Source organism: Neoarius graeffei, chromosome 4 (assembly GCF_027579695.1).
Source record: "Neoarius graeffei isolate fNeoGra1 chromosome 4, fNeoGra1.pri, whole genome shotgun sequence".
NCBI classification, from domain to species: Eukaryota; Metazoa; Chordata; class Actinopteri; order Siluriformes; family Ariidae; genus Neoarius; species Neoarius graeffei.
Window position 1 is genome coordinate 4275969 of NC_083572.1, and position 20762 is coordinate 4296730.

The window sequence follows — 20762 nt, forward strand, 5'->3', positions numbered from 1 at the left end:
TTCTGTGTAAACTCCAGAGACTGTTGTGTGTGAAAACCCCAGGAGGAGATCAGCAGTTTCTGAAATACTCAAACCAAAAACACTCATCTGGCTCAAACCAACACCTATTTTTCCGATTCGGATGTTTGAACAATGTGAACATTAACTGAAGCTCTTGATTTGTATGGGTGGGTGTTCCTAATAAAGTGGCTAGGGAATGTATATATGGTATCTCTAGGCTACATACTTTAATCTCTGACAAATTCCCAATTCACTTGCGGACATTACATACCGTAGAACGGAGGTGGAGGCGAAGTCGTAAATACTTTTAAGCTTCGGTTGATAAAATATTTCACTCCATAAACCTGAGTGACTGCAGTGTGTCTCTAAAGGAAGGAAGTCAGCCACTCTAAGCAGCAACATCAAACTTCTGATGTCATCTAAAACCTTGAGCTTATTTTCGGGACGCTCCCACTCGAAGTGATTCGGCGTCCTATAAGGATTAGCCGCTTTATCCTGTTCTACAGGGTCGCAGGCAAGCTGGAGCCTATCCCAGCTGACTACGCCCTGGACAAGTCGCCAGGTCGTCACAGGGCTGACACATAGACAACCATTCACACTCACATTCACACCTACGGTCAATTTAGAGTCACCAGTTAACCTAACCTGCATGTCTTTGGACTGTGGGGGAAACCGGAGCACCCGGAGGAAACCCACGCGGACACGGGGAGAACATGCAAACTCCGCACAGAAAGGCCCTCGCCGGCGACTGGGCTTGAACCTGGACTTTCTTGCTGTGAGGTGACAGCGCTAACCACTACACCACCGTGCTGCCTGGGTGAAATTAATTAATTTATTAATTTATTTATTTATTTGTTTATTTGACAGGGACAATGCACAACATACAATTGAGCCAGATTATAGCCACAAGGCTAATTTTCATCTGTAGTCCCTGGACAGGAATTGATGTTAAAAAAAAAAAAATACAACAAAACATGTTATGGGTGGGACTATGTGCAGATATAGGCCTACTGTATATTGCAGTAACAAGTACATAGTTGAAAAAAAAACATGATATATAATAAAATAAACACAAAGACACAAGATCGATGACTAAAAATGTCCACAGTGCTGCCCTGCTTTTAGCCATTTCTTAAGACCTAATTTAAAAGTACTGAGTGTGGTGCTTTGCCTGATACTAACAGGAATGCTATTCCATAACCCTGATGTTTTTACTGAGAAAGCACTTTGGCCAAAAGTAGAATGTCTAAACACACTTATACAGTCCCCTCTAGATGACGCTCTTGTAGTCCTTGTATTATTTGGGGGTCTGCACAGACTCACAAATTGCTGAAAGTGCCATTCCACCATTGGATGTATTCTTTGGCATAAAATATAATATATTTTAGACAACATGACTAGACAGAGAAATATTTTAGCTTCAAAATGAAATATCAAACATAATTTGTTGACAACAACAAGTATATTAATTTTGCGACCAAAGTCACCTACCCTTTTAATTTCCGCGCGGTAGTGAAACGTGATGTCATCGGCAGGTTCCCCTTCTTGTGTACCACGTCATGTGTGACGTGGCACAGATTATCAGCAATGGCGGATAGAACGCGATTTCCACTTGTCGATTGCTGTGCCGATATTCACCATCGACCGTCTCCTTTGGGCATCACTTGCTATTTTCCTTCGCTTCTTTTCCGAAGCTGACAATCGCGTTCTATCCGCCATTGCTGATAATCTGTGCCACGTCACACGTGACGTGGTAGACAAGAAGGGGAACCTGCCGATGACATCACGTTTCACTACCGCGCGGAAATTAAAAGGGTAGGTGACTTTGGTCGCAAAATTAATATACTTGTCGTTGTCAAAAAATTATGTTTGATATATCATTTTGAAGCTAAAAGATTTCTCTGTCTAGTCATGTTGTCATAAAATATATTGTATTTTATGCCAAAAAAATACATCCAATGGTGGAATGGCACTTTAAGGGGAAGTGGAGCAAGATTATTTATAATTTTAAATAATAAACAGCAGTTTAAAAAGAAAATAAAACTATCCAAACTAAATAAACCACACTTCTGTATGATAGTACAGTGATGGTAGGTGTTGGATTTTTTGTCCAAAATTTTCAGTGCCTGTTTATAGGATTTATGTATTAGTGACATGGCGGTTGCATTTGCTTGAGACCAGGTGGTTAAGCAATATGAGATGTGTATTAAAATCATAGAATGAAAATAAAGTTTGGCTGCCTCTGTGGTCATCTGATTCCTTATTACCTTAAAATTGAGGAGATTCCTTTTAACTCGACCATTAACCTTTTTAATATGTTTTTTAAAAGTTAGATGAGAGTCAACAATGACCCCTAAATATTTAAAATCATCTACTACATTGAGCTTTTCTCCTTTAACAAATATGTCCGGCTCTTGAGTAGTATTTTTACGTGAAGAGAAGTACATACAAACAGTTTTTGACGTATTCAGTGTCAGACAAGAGTAATCTAGCCAGTCAACTATTTTGCTCAACGCTCCATTAAGTTTGTATGCCGCTTGTTGTTTTGTTTTTGCATAGACATATATCACTGTGTCATCAGCATACATTTGGATGTTAACATCGGGGCAAACTAAGGGAAGATCATTTATATATATACTGAACAATAGAGGGCCTAGGATTGAACCCTGAGGCACCCCTATGGAGCACTTGCATGTGACGTCACAGCCGATCCAGATTGTGACAGACGCCATCTTGTCGGTCAAACGCCATATTTCCGCCTTCTACTTCTACTTCTGGTTCTACTTCTGCTTTTACTTCTACCTTTTCTTCTGGAAAACCCTACTATATACAATTCTACTACAACGGCTGCGGCTACAAGCTCTCCCTACCTGTGCACGGTTTTTATGTTTTTTGTGTGTATTTTTGCGTGTTGTTCGTCTGTACCGGACTTCAATATCCACTACAACTGTATGGACTTACTGGACATGGGTTTCCAGCAGAAAATGACGGTTTGTAGCGATTTCCATCGCATGCACAACATTCCGGACGAGATAGCAAGACCAGCGGGGTCTCCGTGGATTGTTATCGGAAGCAAAGCGAAGGAGGCGGCGCCGAGAGCGGAAGCAAAAGCGAGGCTGCAGAGCCGGCCTGTTGACTAAGCTCAGAAAACAGCCACTCAAACCTCCACTGCTAAGCCGCTACCTCTCCAACGCCAGATCCATGGTAAACAAGACGGACGATTTGGAATTACAGCTGGAATTACCTTATTCTATTCTATAATTGGCTGGTCAGTGCTATACTCAATACTTAAGTGACTTACCCATCCAATGAGGATTCTTGTTTACAAGATGCCACATCTGAGTCGCTGACAAATCCTGAATTTCTATAAAGATAACTGTCCAGAGATTTATAAGCATGCAGTGCTTCACCACTGAACAGCGAGGGAAAGTTAATGAGGTAATTATACACATCTGGGTATTCCGCTGGCAGTTCAAAATCCGGTCGTGAAAACTCCGTCCGGTAAGCCATAAGGGTCACTAATCTGTAGATCGTTTATTTTAGACATATATCTAGTTATCTGTTCATTAGAAAAATGAGCCGTGTAGTCCGTCGGTTGAAATTGATCCATTCTGTACACGAGTGCAGCAGTATTCAGCGGTGTTTTTTTACCGACAAGATGGCGGCTGTGTACTTTCCGGTCACATGACTGCAAGATCTCTATTGAACAGATATTTTCAGTGGAGAGTGTGTCATTTATTCTAGTGCAATTCTTCCTTCTTGATAGGTGTGATGTAAACCACTTAATCGTGTCAGCTGAGATGTTATGTGAGGACAGTTTGGAAAGTAAAACATTGTGGTTTACGGTGTCAAAGGCTTTCTTCAAATCCAGAAAAAATTGCTCCAACTACTCCACCCCTGTCTAACTTGGATTTCAATTCTTCCACAATGGGAATTATGGGAATTCACAAACTTTCCTTTCCCTGCTCATGTAGATAAACATGTACACAACGTTCTCACCATGATAAAGAAACAGGGTCAGGAGGGGAAAAACGTGGTGATTAGAACACACAACAGAATCCAGTTTGGGAATTATGGGAATACAAACAGTCCCAGGTCTCCCTCATCTCAACTCTCCCCGCTCTCCCTTACTGTATGGGCGTAATGGCCAGGTGTTCATCCAGGAGGGTATGGGTTTATATAAAGGTAAAGCACTGAAATCAGATACATTTGTACTTTTCTCATGTTCAGGCCACAGAACGATCCAAGAACATGTCACAAAGTTTGAAAAAAAAAAAAAAAAAAGATATGCTCATGTTGACCTGAACAGATTTATATATTTAAAAAAAAATAATAAAGGGTTAAAAAAGCCAGCAATGAGTCGTTTGGGAGTCGAATGAGTCGACTCTTACTGAACCGATTCACTTAAAACTGTGAGTGTAGCGACACCAAGCTGGGAAGGATATGTCACTGGGGTGTGTCTGACTACACCCTTATTTAGAAAGAGAGAGAGAGAGATTGCTATAAACACACAGAGGGCTGCAGTTCTTTTGGATCAAATTACTGAGAACGTCACAACCTTTGAAAGAAGAAAGTGTTCTCTCTCTCTCTCTGTGGATGTTTCTTTCTCTCTCTCTGTGTTTAAAGCAAGACTTCTTCCAGAGGATTATTATTATTATTATTATTATTTCTCTGGACACAAAAAGGAAGAACTTCTCCCTGGAGTTTGCTTCAAGGAAGGAGTGTGGTAAGAAATTTGGTCAGATGTTTTGAAATTCCTCTCTTGGTGTGTAATCATGTCACCAGCTTGGAAACAGCTGGACTGGATTCTGTTGTGCGTTCTAATCACCACGTTTTTCCCCTCCTGACCTTGTTTCTTCATCATGGTGAGAACGTTGTGTACATGTTTATCTACATGAGCAGGGAAAGGAAAGTTTGTGAACTTTTAGTTTTTTCCATTTGAAATTATGGGTAGGGGAAAGAAAAAGGAAAATGCAGATGTTTTTGAATAGAAGTAGAAAAGGACTCACATTTGTCAGAAGTAGTGGTGCATTTCTATCCCTCAAGTGAGTGCATCTCCTTATTATTGGACCTCAAGGTAATTATATGAACCTGTGTTCCCAATCAGTATATAAAGGGTACAAATAAGTACCTTAGAGCAGGGGTGTCAAACCTGATCCATAAAGGGCCGTGTGGCTGCAGGTTTTCATTCCAGCCATGCAGCAGCACCCTGATTTGGCTTATTCAATCAACTGACACACCCACCCTTTAATCAAGGGTGGGTGTGGCTGCAAGTATTTGACTGTGTGAAGACAGTTCAGTTGATTGAATGAGCCAAGTCAGGTGTGCTGCTGCATGGCTAGAATGAAAACCTGCAGCCACAAGGCCCTTTATGGATCAGGTTTGACACCCCTGCCTTAGAGGGTCCTGCTGCAGTGAAAAGCCATTAAGGTACAATAAAGTGCAGGAACCTTTTCAAGTATCGTCAACATCTTTGTCTTTTATTTTTAGTATGAAATGTAAGTAATAAAATATTTAGGATGGGACGCCAGTAAACACTTTCACTTTAATAACAGTGATATTTTAATTGATAGCTGAGTAAATGTCAAGAGTATTCATATATAGCTACTGTGTGTCGATAAATAAATATTTGGTGTTGGCCAAAATTAAGTTATTCCATGAAATCGAGTCGTACATGAGCTGATAGCTGATGAGGTGCATAGCACCGAGTCAATCTCCTGTATGATGAGATTGAGTGGAATAACTGTCTTATTCTAGCCACATTCACTGGATTTTGAGAACTGGAGCATTTTTATTTATTTTATTTTTTGCAAATTTGATCAGTAGAGGCGGCACGGTGGTGTAGTGGTTAGTGCTGTCGCCTCACAGCAAGAAGGTCCGGGTTCAAGCCCCGTGGCCAGCGAGGGCCTTTCTGTGCGGAGTTTGCATGTTCTCCCCGTGTCCGCGTGGGTTTCCTCCAGGTGCTCCGGTTTCCCCCACAGTCCAAAGACATGCAGGTTAGGTTAACTGGTGACTCTAATGGCCCTTTTCCACTACCCTTTTTCAGCTCGCTTCAGCTCACTTCAGCCCGACACGGCTCGCGTTTCGACTACCAAACAGTACGACTCAGCTCGCTTCAGCCCTGCTTAGCCCCTAAAACTCGCACGGTTTTGGAGTGGGGCTGAAGCGAGCCAAACCGTGCCAAGTGAGGCTGGGGGCGTGAGCAGACACTCCCCTGTGCACTGATTGGTGAGGAGGAGTGTCCTCACATGCCCACACGCCCCGCGAGCACGCTGGGATCTGTAAACACCGCAAACCCGGAAGAAGGAGAATTACAAGAATTATGAAGCCTTATGCACCTCGCCTCATCTATACGCTCTTGCCAGTATCTGTTGGCGTTGTCGGTGACAACAAGCCACAGCACCAAGACCAGCAACACTAACGACTCCATGTCCTCCATGTTTATTGTTTACTATCCGGGTCGTGAGACTACCGCTTAAAAGATCACTGATGTCACTGTTTGCGCCGCTTAACGACATCACGTGACGTCCACCCACTTTCGCTAACTCCACCCAATGTGTCCACCCACTTCCAGCCAGCACGGTTCAGCGCGGTTGTAGTCGAAATGCAACTCCAACAGCCCCGCTCAGCTCGACTCAGCCCGACTCAGCCCAACTCAGCACGGCTCAACCCAACTCAGACGCGTTTGTAGTGGAAAAGTGGCATAAATTGAGCGTAGGTGTGAGTGTGAATGGTTGTCTGTGTCTATGTGTCAGCCCTGTGATGACCTGGCGACTTGTCCAGGGTGTACCCCGCCTTTCGCCCGTAGTCAGCTGGGATAGGATCCAGCTTGCCTGCAACCCTGTAGAAGGATAAAGTGGCTAACGTGTCAGATGCAACGTTTAAGATGCTAAACGTGTCACCTCAACTCTCACGATTCACGAACTTGGCTAGTTAGTTATGACTGACTAGCACATAGCCTACAACCTTAATCTTACCTCTCTCACCCTCCTCCTCATCTGTCACTGTTTCCCTGCGCCTGTCTCTGCTTCGTGAGAAGAATTGTCTGATATCCATCTGGAAAAGTAATTTAATATCGTTTAATTCGATGTAGTTTAATGGGTTTGTTAGAATATGGTTTGCTTAGTTTTGTTGCAAAAACTTCGCGCTACCTTCACTCATCCAGAGCCCGTTCTCTGACTCCTCCAAAGAGTCGACTCATCTCTCCAGTAGGGTAAATGGACTCATGGCACGCACGCTATGTTTACAGTGAGAATCTCCCAGACCAATCAGAAAACTAGTTAGAAAGAAGAGGCGATAGAAGTTTGAAACACACTCTGTCCTACAACTTACAGTAGATAAATGATCTGCCAAAGAAACTAGTTTGTTACAAAAATCTTTCAACATTTTCTTACTGGGGCACAGCTGATTTATACTGGGGCACGTACCCCAGTAAAAAAAGGCCTAGTGACGCCCCGATTCAAAAGCTTTCTCAATATCGTGGAGGAATTTTATTTCGTGTTGCTAGAATTTTGCTATAAAATGAGCATTCTCTTGTCTTGGTTCGGTCAGTCGTTGTTATAATTTTGACACGTGTTACCATTTCACTTCTAGGAACGCCAGCAAAATTTTGCCTGAAATAAACTGAAATGTGATTTGCGAGCCATAAAGCTAGAGACTTGTCAAAATTTCACACTTTGTCTGTTAGCCAAAGAGCATTAGCTCAAAATTGAGTCCAACCCGGAACAAATTAGTAACAAGCTGAGTTTTTCAGAATATGTTCAGAATACCCTTAGGAATAACATACTAAAAGTCCCCGGGAATCCATCTTGTGCTCTCTGAGAAATTCAAGATGGCGTCCAAAATGGCCGCCGATTGGAGATTTTTCAATATCTCAGGGATAAAACATAATATAAATGCAATTAAAATGTTAAATTATATGTTCTCTCATACAAGCAATGCAAATTCACCATTGTCACACTGTTAAAATTAACCAAGATTACAAGGTCATTAATGTGGAAATTACATGGAATTTGATGGTTGACATGATTGACAGATTAGCTTAGTAGGCTACCTACATACATGAACATAATGTAAGACAACAATTAGACATCAATTTCCTTAATATTTAGTGCATCTTTAAGCTTTGATAAAATATTAAAGGGAAATTAAATTTGAGAACTCTATCTTCTAAAACTACAATGGCAAGCTGTTTCAGTACGCTTCAACATTCCGGCGACTTTCATGACAAAAAGGTCTGCCTCAATAAAAGCTCTTGCTTATAAACAATGAGTAGACTTATGCCGCTTTTCCACTACAAACGCGGCTGAGTCGGGCTGAGCCGTGCCGTGCTGAGTCGAGCTGAGTGGGGCTGTTGGAGTTGCATTTCGACTACAACCGCGCTGAACCGTGCTGGCTGGAAGTGGGTGGACACATTGGGTGGAGTTAGCGAAAGTGGGTGGACGTCACGTGATGTCGTTAAGCAGCGCAAACAGTGACATCAGTGATCTTTTAAGTGGTAGTCTCACGACCCGAATAGTAAACAATAAACATGGAGGACATGGAGTCGTTAGTGTTGCTGGTCTTGGTGCTGTGGCTTGTTGTCACCAACAACGTGGACAGATACTGGCAAGAGCGTATAGATGAGGCGAGGCGCATAAGGCTTCAGAAATTCTCGTAATTCGTAATTCTTCTCCTTCCGGGTTTACGGTGTTTACAGATCCCAGCGCGCTCGCGGGGCGTGTGTGGGCATGTGAGGACACTCCTCCTCACCAATCAGTGCACAGGGGAGTGTCTGCTCACGCCCCCAGCCTCACTCGGCTCGCTTTGGCTCGCTTCAGCCCCACTCAAAAACGGTGCGAGTTTTAGGGGCTAAGCAGGGCTGAAGCGAGCCGAGTCGTGCTGGTTTTTGGTAGTCGAAACGCGAGCCGTGTCGGGCTGAAGTGAGCTGAAGTGAGCTGAAAAAGGGTAGTGGAAAAGGGCCATTAAACACTTCTCAGTGCCTCAGTTGTAATGCTTGGACCTTTGTTGTACCATCAATGAAGTAGGGAATTTATTCAAGCTTGTTTAAGGGTGGAAAAAAAAATTCATCTTTGAGTTTCTAGCGCCAACTCCTAGCAATGCCAGTGTGTTCGGACAAAAAACGACTAAACTCAGCATGACCTTTTAAAAATGACTGAACTCAGCATGACCTTTTAACATGCCATTTTTCATTTTACACCACCAATTTACTTTAATATTAATGAAAATAAGTGCTCCAACCCCTAGTAATTGTTTGTTGTTTTGTGAACAGAATAGGATGATACGGAGTGAACGAGTAACCAATGGATCCACACTATACACAAATATACTGTTATAATAACAATGTACACATTATTATATAATGTTAATACACAATGTAATTAATACACACATGTTGGAATTTACTCTCCTACCCTACAAAACATATATTCTGACCTTTTAATTGCATTAATATTTTGTTTTGGGCCTGAGATATGGGCAGATCTCCATTTGGCGGTCATTTTGGACGCCATCTTGAATTTCTCAGAGGGCACAAGGGGGATTTCCGGGGACTTTTAGTATGTTATTCCTAAAGGTATTCTGAACATATTCTGAAATTTTCAGCTTGTTACTAATTTGTTCCGGGTATAGCCCAGGAGTAATAGGGTTATGTTGTTCACACACGGACGTAAACTAAATGCAAAAGAAGCCCGAACTTAACCCTGCAAGTACAACTGCTTTGTCATCATTGACTGGTTTAATTAATCAGGTATTTATTTACCCATCCAGAGACAAAGAACTTATCGGCTTCCACGGACTTATAAGCCTTCATTTGAGATTTGTCAACCCGTGAAGTCTACCAAACCAGATAGAACGCGATATCTGGGTACTCGATGGTCAGTAGAAGCGTCTTATCCTCAGAAAAATCCGACTTTTTAAAATATGGGTCAAAACCCACACGTATCTATCTTCCCTTTGTATCGAATCTTCGCTCGAGCGTTCAAATCGTACTAATACTGAGAGAATTCAGCGTTGTTTACAGGCACGCTTTCAGCAGCTGCTGTCCTAGTCGCTTTGTTTATCCACCATCATGGTGGACGCTCGTGACGTAGCACGTTTTGATCATGTGGTTGCAAGTCATCTATATGAGCTGATATATCCTAGTAGTAAAGTAGCCAATCAGAGCGTGCGATTGCTCATATCCAGTGAATGTGGATAGAATAATGGAAGATATTTTTACACAGACATTCCTTTATTATTATTGTTGTTAGTTTTAAATGATGACTTTCTTTTTTTATAATGATATCCAGGTAAAGTAAAATTTTAAAAAAGTTACGACGTTTCAAATAATCAAAGGAAAAACTTCTAAAGAATCTGGAATATTTAAAAAGAAAATTATGCATGAAAGGCAGAGTGAGAATGCGAAAGCTGCAGTTTGAACAAAAATGATTTGTAATGGTTTTTAAATCAACAAAGAGTGATGATCATTACTCATAATTTCCTCGTGTCCTGGATTATCCAGCGTGTCCCAGACCTGACCCATACTTTACACACTAGTATTATTATTAACCCTTTCATGCTTCAAGTCCACACTTGTCTGTTCATTGATCAGAATTTATTTTTTTTTAAACAAAAACTCTCCTCGGCGGCACGGTGGTGTAGTGGTTAGCGCTGTCGCCTCACAGCAAGAAGGTCCGGGTTCGAGCCCCGTGGCCGGCGAGGGCCTTTCTGTGCGGAGTTTGCATGTTCTCCCCGTGTCCGCGTGGGTTTCCTCCGGGTGCTCCGGTTTCCCCCACAGTCCAAAGACATGCAGGTTAGGTTAACTGGTGACTCTAAATTGAGCGTAGGTGTGAATGTGAGTGTGAATGGTTGTCTGTGTCTATGTGTCAGCCCTGTGATGACCTGGCGACTTGTCCAGGGTGAACCCCGCCTTTCGCCCGTAGTCAGCTGGGATAGGCTCCAGCTCGCCTGCGACCCTGTAGAACAGGATAAAGCGGCTAGAGAGAATGAGATGAGATGAAAAACTCTCCTCGATGTTATAACCTTCTTAAATCAGCTCCACAATACACCATCGTGCTATAATTTGTAATTCTGGTCATCAAATATCTGTTAAATATTCCAGACATTAGACACTTAAATTTCGGTGTCACAAAGGAATTTTCCTTGACTTATTTATGAATGAAAGGGTTAATTACTTGCATTGATCACCTCCTGAAATAGGACCCAATTGAAGCTGGATCTGAGCCAGATCTCGTCCCAAATGTATGATTTCAGAGATTTAAATATTTTGTATTCTTCATGAATGGTTCTTGGCACCTTAAAACAAATGGGCAGAAATGTTTGCAAAAACTAAATGTCACATGGAAATATGTTCTCATCAAATCACTACGGAATTTATCAGCTTTGAATAGCTGGTTTTTCTGTTTCACTTCGTACAGTATAAATATGCGGCTGTGTTTGGGTGTGTCGGAGTCGTGTAGAGGTCAAAGTCAGGCTGGAATGAACTGAACGTTTGCATTAAAGTGCCATTCCACCATTGGATGTATTCTTTGGCATAAAATACAATATATTTTGACAACATATATAAATGGTATCACTAGATAGAAAAATCTTTTAGCTTCAAAATGATATATCAAACTTTTGACAACGACAAGTATATTAATTTTGCAACCAAAGTCACCTACCCTTTTAATTTCCATGCGTGATGTCATCGGAAGGTTCCCCTTCTTGTGTACCGTGTGACGTGGCACATATGATCAGCAATGGCGGATAGAACATGATAAAAATAATACCAATAAATCTAGCTAATACCAATAAATCTAGCTAACTGAAAGATTAACTCAAATTTTCGCAATTTTTTTGGCCCCCATATACGAGGAGAAATGACTCTCTCACTTTGGGGGTTTCCTGGTCTAAAAATGGACCGACACGTGGTACACAAGAAGGGGAACCTGCCGATGACATCACGTTTCACTACCGCGCGGAAATTAAAAGGGTAGGTGACTTTGGTCGCAGAATTAATATACTTGTCGTTGTCAAAAAATTATGTTTGATATATCATTTTGAAGCTAAAAGATTTCTCTGTCTAGTCATGTTGTCATAAAATATATTGTATTTTATGCCAAAGAATACATCCAATGGTGGAATGGCACTTTAACGCCGATTGAGTTCGTACTTGCATGCTTTGTTGTACGGCTCCGTGTCCCATAATCCTCTGCATGAGCTCAGTCTGAGGAGAACATGTTGGAAGTGGAGGAGTTTGTGTACAAATGGTTATTCACCGTGTTCTCAACAGTGGGACGTTGTCATCTTAGCAAGAGTGTCTTCGGTTGTTCCTGATGACAGACGTCAAGGCAACTGCGTTTTGTTTTGGACGCGTAATCCCCATGAGGAAAACCAACAATCTTTCAACACCGCTGAAAAAGAAGAGATATTGGGTATAAAATGACAAAATCCTGTTCCTGTCCTTTCATGTCGCCAATGTTTTGGAAATATTCTCATCTTGCGTTGATAAATTTTATCACCAGTTCTAGGAAAATGTTTTTTCTTGAGTCAACCTGTACTATATATTTTAAGTTCGTTTCTTAGACAAGGATTTTTTTAAGCTTGTTACCTCGTTAACAGTTTCGGCGAGAATCTCCCGCCTTCTTCAGAAACAGTCACCAGATGTCGAGTGGTGACGTGCCTTATCAGCTGATGTTGCGTTACGGAGGCGTGAACGTCCCGCCCAATTTGACAGGTAGTTCACGCCTCCTGCTGTCAGGTCGCTCCTCCAGGACGGCGCTCCAGGTGTGTGACAGCGCGTACGCTCCTTCATCCCGGTTCATCGTCCTCTGCGCCCGCTTGCGTATCTCCACTGCCTCTAAAATCCAACGCTGGTATCTATTCTCTTCAGCGCGAATGACTCTGGCCTCTTCCCAATTCATTATATGATTTTGCCGTTTGCAGTGGTCTGAAATGGCTGATTTTAGGTTTTCTTGGTTTTCTTTTTCGGATCTTGTGAGTCTTTTTGTTTCTTTTTCACATTCTATTTGGTGTTCTTTCCTTCGAGTATGGAAGCATCTGCCTGTCTCACCAACATAGACTTTATTGCATGAACGGCAAGGGATTTCATAGATGACATTGCATTTATTGTCCAGTTGTATTTTGTCTTTGGGGTGAACTAGCAGCTGTCGGAGGTTCTTGTATGGTTTGACCGGGGTGTTGATGTGGTATTTCCTCATGGATCGTTGGATGCGTTCTGTGACTCCTTTTATGTACGGTAGTGTGACAAAGCCCCGGTTTGTTTTTTCGGTGTTTTTTTTTCGTTTGTTTTCCTTTGTGTCTGTAATTTCCCTTTTCGGATTGCCCACGGTGGATATTGGCAGTTTTTTAATGCCTGTTGGATGTGTTGTTCCTCCTCCTGTCTGTCTTTCTCCTCCGTGATGCTCTGTGCTCGGTCGTATAGTGTTCTGATTACTGACATTTTGTGTGCGACGGGATGTTCAGATGTCCAGAGAAGATATTGGTTGGTGTGTGTAGGTTTTCTGTATGTTGTGATTCTAATGTTCCCTTCTTCTGTGTGGTGTATTTTTAAGTCCAAAAAAGCTATTGTCTTGTCCGTTTCCTCTTCGTGTGTGAATTTGATGTTGCCTGTCTTGTCTATGGAGTTTAAATGATCCGTGAGTAGTTGTGTGTGGCCTGTTTGTTATTTCGAGAATTGTTAACGAGGTAACAAGCTTAAAAAATCCTTGTCTAAGAAACGAACTTAAAATATCTGTAATAGATAGACATAATGAACATCCACTACATATCAACCTGTACTAGTCTTGTGCTCTTGCAATTAAATGTTCTATGTGTATAGGTCCTGCCTCTGAGGGCGTGTCTTGCTTGTTAAAAAGAATCTTGTTTTTGTTGGTGCATCTTCCAGCACGTTGTCCTTTTTGATGGGGAGTAAATGGGTGGAGTTTGTACGAGTTGATGACATTTCAGATCGAGGGTTTTACCAAACTTGGGGCTGTTCAGGGCTGGAATTACTCCACCTCAGACTGATGGACAAGATCATCATGTTTGTCATTAGATGTTTCTCTCTGAAATGGTGACCATCTTGACTCAATGAGAAATCCTCCACAGCTGGAAAAAAGCCTCATTAAACCTTCTCCATATTTAGCTAAGCTTCTGTCATATTTGTTTAGATTGAGAAGGGACATGGTATGACGACATGTTTCAAATACTATTGGCTGTTGTGTAAATCAGTCAAGCTTCAACACTTGTGGTTTCAACGTATGGAATCGGATCGTGGCTCCAAAGCCATTCCATGGGGCTCAGACAGAATGGTGAAGAAGGAAGGGCGGGGGGCTTTGGAGATCAGTTTGAGAACAGCGTACTTTTACTCATCGTGTGCTCGATTTTCGAAATCAGCTCCATAACGTGAAGCTGTATGAAACGGTGTAATGAAGAAAAAAATTGACAGCAATGGACCAAAAATGCAACACGTAAGCTTTAAGTTTTGTTTTGATTTTTGATGTTGTTAGCATGTGAGGGATTTATTTTTTTTTTCTTAATATAAATACATGCGAAAGCTCTCGTTTTAAAATCTGTTTTTGGATTATTGTGCTTTGGGTCTGTTTTGTAGCAAATCCTATAAAATAAATTGGTTGGTATCATGAGTTCTGCTTGGTATGAGGATGTTTTTAACCAAACAGTCGCTTCCGGCATGAGGTTAATGCTTGGCTGGAGATCTTTCAGTAAGATGGTGTATAAGTAAAAGTGACCTTTTACTAAAGGTAAAGATGCTTAACATGGTCATTGATGCATGGATGGATCAACAACTTTGATGAGCATGTCAGGAAGAGGTGTGGTGCTGTTGTTCTTTCTTTCCATGGGAGTGAAAATGTTTTCGTACATTGTGGTGTGTGCGTGTAATCTGTAACTCGCACACTAAACTATACCATGTGCTCATGAGCTGAAATTGTCAATGTTTTCAATTTGTGATGGGTGCCAATATTTCTGCATTACTAGGCAACTGGATGTCTTGAAACATGGTGATGGAAATTTGTAACGCTGTGTGTGTGTGTGTGTGTGTGTGAGAGAGAGAGAGAGAGACAGAGAGAGACAGATGCGGATTGAATACTAAAATATGTTGCTGTTTTGTATTTTTCCTCGTTGCTGAGCAGGCCGACGGCTTTTACAGCAGATCGAACTCCGATCTCAGACCACAGCTGCACCTGGGTTCAGTTGTTGTTGTTATAAAAGTAGGTGTTGGTCATGGCCTTTATTCCGTTCTCACAGTCAGGACAGGCGACAGGTTTTGACGTGCCGTTGGCATGTTTATCACACGGCTGTGTTCCAGCCCTGCTGCGTTACGCTGTCAGGTGCTTTTGCACGTGTTGTGTTAAATATCTGATCATATTTCCTGGTGAGTGCATGATTTTGGGAGCCAGACATTTTGTATTCATGCCAGAAAGTGTACATGAGAATTTCCAGTATTCAGGACTTCCCACAATGCACTGCGAGAGAGAGACACACAGACGCAGAGAGAGATGAAAACAAAGATGGTGAGAGACAGAGACAGAAAGAAACAAAAAGGTGGATGGAGGCTCATAGCCAAGTGCCACATTCTGTGAACTTTCTTCTCTTTCTTTCTTTCTTTCTTTCTTTCTTTCTTTCTTTCTTTCTTTCTCTCTTTTCTCTCTTTCTTTCTTTCTTTCTTTCTTTTCTCTTTCTTTCTTTTCTCTCTTTTCTCTCTTTCTTTTCTCTCTTTCTTTCTCTTTCTCTCTTTTCTCTCTTTCTTTCTTTCTTTCTTTCTCTCTTTTCTTTCTTTCTTTTCTCTTTCTTTCTTTTCTCTTTCTTTTCTTTCTTTCTCTCTTTCTCTCTTTTCTTTCTTTCTTTTCTCTTTCTTTCTTTTCTCTCTTTTCTTTCTTTCTTTTCTTTCTTTTCTCTTTCTTTTCTTTCTTTTTTTTCTTTCTTTCTTTCTTTCTCTCTTTTCTCTTCTCTTTTCTTTCTTTCTTTCTTTTCTCTTCTCTTTTCTTTCTTTCTTTCTTTCTTTCTTTCTTTCTTTTCTCTCTCTCTTCTCTCTTTCTTTCTTTCCTCTTTCTCTCTCTTCTTTCTTTCTTTCCTCTTTCTTTTCTCTTTCTTTCTTTCTTTCTTTCTTTCTTTCTTTCTTTCTTTCTTTCTTTCTTCTTTCTTTTCTCTCTTTTCTCTTTCTTTTCTTTCTTTCTTTTCTCTCTTTCTTTCTTTCTTTCTTTCTTTCTTTTTTCTTTCTCTTTTTTCTTTTTCTTTTTAGATTATGATTGATTATTAATATTTTGAAATGAAAACAGAAATCCATCCACCTGCTACTGTTCTGCACCTGTTACCCCAACATCATCTCTCTCCCCCTGCCATCTCTCTCTCTCTCTCTCTCTCTCTCTCTCTCTCTCTCTCGCCATCTGTGTTTTACTGTCTGTCTGTCCGTCTCTCACTATTTTTGTGTGAGAGATTTATTTTCTGCCCTCAATTCATAACGAACTTGATAAAATGTGATGCCTCAGACGTTTTATTACATTAAATGCAAACCTCATTAAATACATTTGAGTTAAATTAAAATCTGAACACTTCCAGAAGCTATTAGTGGTTGTTTATTATATAATTTTTCTTTATTTAATCAGCCCACATTTCCATTTGACTTCTCGAACAACCCTTTGAGGAATTAATTTGTATTTTATTTTAATACCCCAAAAGTCTCCAATTATTTTTTTTACCTCTCGTCCTTGGTGCTGATATTCTAATCTGTTTGTTAGTGATTTTTTTTTTTTTTTTTTCTGGATTATTTCTGTCATTAACCCTTTGGTGACTGACCCCTTGAAAATCGTTCCTCCAGGAACGATGACGTTTCCGTTGTCAAGACAACGGAAAAACTAAAATACAAAACAGAAAGATACGTCACAATGCTCTTGTGCACAAAACAAAATGCTCTTGTATTTTAGTTTTTCTGTTGTCTTGACAACTGAAACGTCATCGTTCCTGGAGGAACGATTTTCAAGGGGTCAGTCACCAAAGGGTTAAACTGGACTCTCAAACTATTTATTTCACCGGTGCTTCTTGCTTCATCTGTCTTTGTAAACTCTTGCTGTAGAAGTTGGTTAGTTAGAAATAAGGGTCAGGGCAATGATCCGGACACTAGTGTTGGTATTTGGCAGAAATTTAACTTTTTATCAATGATCATGAACAGAATTCTCATCGTTCCACTATAAGAGAGGGAGGGAGAGACAGTATGTAGGTCTGTAGTAGAACAGGGGACGTGTCGGGACACATCGTCCCATCAGTGCACTTGTAACTTTTCTAATGGCTCTTATTCGGAGAGGAAAAAAAAAAAAAAGAGTACTGGTGTGAAATGATGAGAAACCACTCATGTGGTACTGCACATCATCCACAATGTAGAAATCATCTTTCAACAGCAAGAAACGTTCAGATCAAACCCTCGGCTGTATCCAGCTCAGAGCTGGTAGAGGCCCTGGAGCGATCTGCTGGTTATCTGTGATCTGCTGCGAGTTGCTTGTTAGAATTCACTTCTCATTTTTCAGTAAAACCGCAGTGACCACAGAGTTTCTGTACGTGACGCCCTTCAGACAACAGGAAGACCTGAAACTGCTCCATGAAGTGCTTTGCTTGGCTGATGATGCGTGAAGGATTTGAACACACTTGATCTGGACCGCTGAGCGTGTACGAGGGTCTAAAACAGTGTCTGTAGTGACTTATTTACTCCACAAGCTGGATGAGATGTCTAAAGGTCTATCTCGAGCTAGAATTTCTTTCTGTTTGTTTGTAGTACAGTGAGCATAGATTTTTGCACTCTTGTGTTAAGATCACACACTCTGCTGTCTTTTTTTTTATTTTTATTTTAGTGAAGTGTAACAGCAACAAAGTTGAACTGAATTGAACTCAAGTCATGTGAAGTCATGTCATGGGGCAGGAAGTAGGAAAAAGATGTTAAGAAGATTAAGCAAGTGCTGTCTGTTGAAGCTAAAGCCACCCAAACATCACAATAACGCCAAGCAGGAAGGGTAAAAGCTCCGACTGTGTGTAGACATGATGCATGTAAATCCTAACGCCTTTAACTCCTTGATGATAAAAGTTTGGATGAATAATGGGGCTTTAATCTGAAAAATTCTGTTGCTGAAATTGATCATGTATATAGATTTGAGAAATGTACTAATGGGCGTGGCCTAATTTGGGTTTGAATGAATGGATCCTACTCATCCACAACCTGGTTGCTTCTCCAATGAGGTTTCAACTTAACTGGAGAGGATGATATTTTTCAGCTTGGTTTGTGCATTATTATTAATAATAATATGATCATAATCATCCAGAGCAGCCTGGGGAGCAGTCAGGGGTTAGATGCCTTGCTCAAGGGCTCTTCAGCCAGTCCTGCTGGTCCAGGGAATCAAACTGGCAACCTTATGGTCCCAACGCTGCTTCTCTAACCATTAGGCCATGGCTTCCAAGGTCCAAATTCCAGGTCCAAAGACAATCAACAGTGGTTTGATATACTGTATATAGAGTACCTGAGTTCCTCAAACAGTTCTTGTGCACACTTTGTCCATAAGACCCTGGTCACACTCCAGCTCTTGATGGATTTGTGAATACCTGGCAATGAAGATGGGTGGCGATGCTACCAATTTATGCCATGCACAGTGAATGTTTTCCGAGCTTCACAAGGTGTGCGTTTTTTTCTTTTTTTTTTTTTTTTGGGGGGGGGGATCTTCACTTCATGAGTGGCCAAAAACGTCATGAAAATCTTCAGTGCATGTGGTGTAATTTGGTGGCGGTGTTTTTGTCAGCAAACTAAGTGGCGAATACTTTGCCGATGGGTTTGCTCAGGGAAGCATCTCCACCAGAACGCCTCAATTTAGTCAATGACCCATCGCGAGCAAGAATGGCACTGTAGCCTAACCAAAGACCTGCACGGCAGTTAACAGGATTTGGTGTGGAAAACTGAAAAGTAGAAGCTAATACTTTTTTATTCTTAAAAATATCACCGTTGTGGTTGTAACTTTTTAAGGTCACATGTTCTTTCTTTTGATGTGTATCTCACAGGAATCTCTGAGTCGGGATGTCCAGATCAGACTTCCCCCCGAGCTACGATGAGTCACGGCCACTTTCAAATCCTCAAGCTGGGGGTGTACAACCTTCCGCACCACCTCCAGTCTACGATTACTCTCCGTATGGAGGTCAGCCACAGCCTGGGCCCTACCCTGGAGCTCCCTACCCCCAGCCCTCTGCCCCTTACCAGGGGCAGCCTGGAATGTACCCCCTGCATCCAGGACAACCCGGTCAAGGGTATCCAGGACAACCCGGTCAAGGGTATCCAGGACAACCCGGTCAAGGGTACCCACCACCAATGCCACCCATAATCCCACCAACAATTCCCATCTCTGACTCGGGTGAGAGCCAGTTCCATATTCCTTACACAGCCAAGAATCCAAGCAGACATTTGATTTAATAAAGGTCAAGATTCTGGATCGCTTTATCCAGAGAAACCTGGTTCTGGAAATTGAACTTTTTTAACAATAGACACTGTCACAAAGCAGATATTTTTGATGTAGATTTATACCCAGTTGTCAGATTCCAGTTGATCGAACCAGATATATATTTGACTAAGTGTAAGTGAACGTAACATGTTTAATACAACCCAATTAAAACATGCAAGAAACAAAAAACATCTCAAGACACTAATTTCAGCGTGTAATATTTATAATTGTAATACTTTTTAAACAGGTTTCTGGTGCGTTAGTGCAAGTTAGAAACCGAGTACCTCTTCGAGAAACTGCTTTTATGTTCATTACGTTGCCATTGTAAGCTAGTGTGATCTGATGGTACGTCTGGTGATGTCACAGGTGACGATGGCTTCACCACGACGTCAGGATGGGAGAGCATCAACGTGCGGCACGGTTTTATTCGCAAAGTAAGAGCTAATACTTTCTGCTCCTCATTAGTATGAGGGTTAGTTGCATGCATGATTGTTCCGCCACAGCACTGCTCAGTTCGAAGGTGTTGATTAATTCTCCTTGACAGAATTGCTGGATATAAATGTACTTGTTTTGAGATGTTTGTTTAGCTTTTTTTTTTCCCCCTTCAAGTTTTTATTTATTTATTTATTTATTTTGGAAGAAGTTTCCAGCGTCGGTGCTAAATATTGTCAAGTTGCTGTGGTGTAAGAGGAATAAAACACTGATTATTTTCCTATATCATCATAGCACTGAGTGGTCTAGGGCAGGTGCTAGAACTGATATTAAAACACTGATGGCGTACCATGAAGTAAGGGCTGTTTTTAATTAGATTGAGACTGTACGCTAAAATGGCCACCAGTTGTTAGAGACGAGTGGAATTTTCCACGTTTTGAAGTAAAGCTTTTCTAGAAACCTTTCTTCTTCGTGATCTTGATGTCCTTTCCTGTTAGGTGTACCTGATCCTTGCAGCTCAGCTCCTCGTCACAGTCAGCATTGTGGCAGTTTTCACTTTTGTGTGAGTCCTGGTGTGCATACAGAATGTGTATACATGTTTCTCAAATATTTTCATAACTTTTTTTTTTTTCCTATTCTGCATTTCAGACAACCTGTGCGGAGATTTGTCATATTAAACCCAGGAGTCTACTGGGCTTCATAGTAAGAACGATTTGCTCTTTCCCTTTTTTTGTGTGTGCTAGTGCGAATCTTTAATTTGCATTTATTCAAGTTAGTTGACGTTTGACCCACTGGAGCAAAGTTATGAGCTGTGTGTTTGTGGACATGTTTTTGTAGCTTGGTGGGGGCCAAATGTTGCTG

The 20762-nt window shown here is 41.3% G+C and overlaps 1 protein-coding gene across 1 annotated transcript in view; it reads left to right on the top strand.

Moving 5' to 3' along the window:
* The first annotated feature begins 4467 nt into the window (after positions 1-4467).
* Positions 4468-20762, top strand: part of tmbim1a (transmembrane BAX inhibitor motif containing 1a) — a 31758-nt gene continuing 15463 nt past the window's right edge. The window contains exons 1-5 of the mRNA XM_060918652.1: positions 4468-4726; positions 19036-19382; positions 19836-19903; positions 20399-20463; positions 20550-20603. Coding sequence (XP_060774635.1) covers positions 19052-19382; positions 19836-19903; positions 20399-20463; positions 20550-20603 — 518 coding nt within the window. The 5' untranslated portion in view covers positions 4468-4726; positions 19036-19051. The remainder of the gene's footprint in view (positions 4727-19035; positions 19383-19835; positions 19904-20398; positions 20464-20549; positions 20604-20762) is intronic.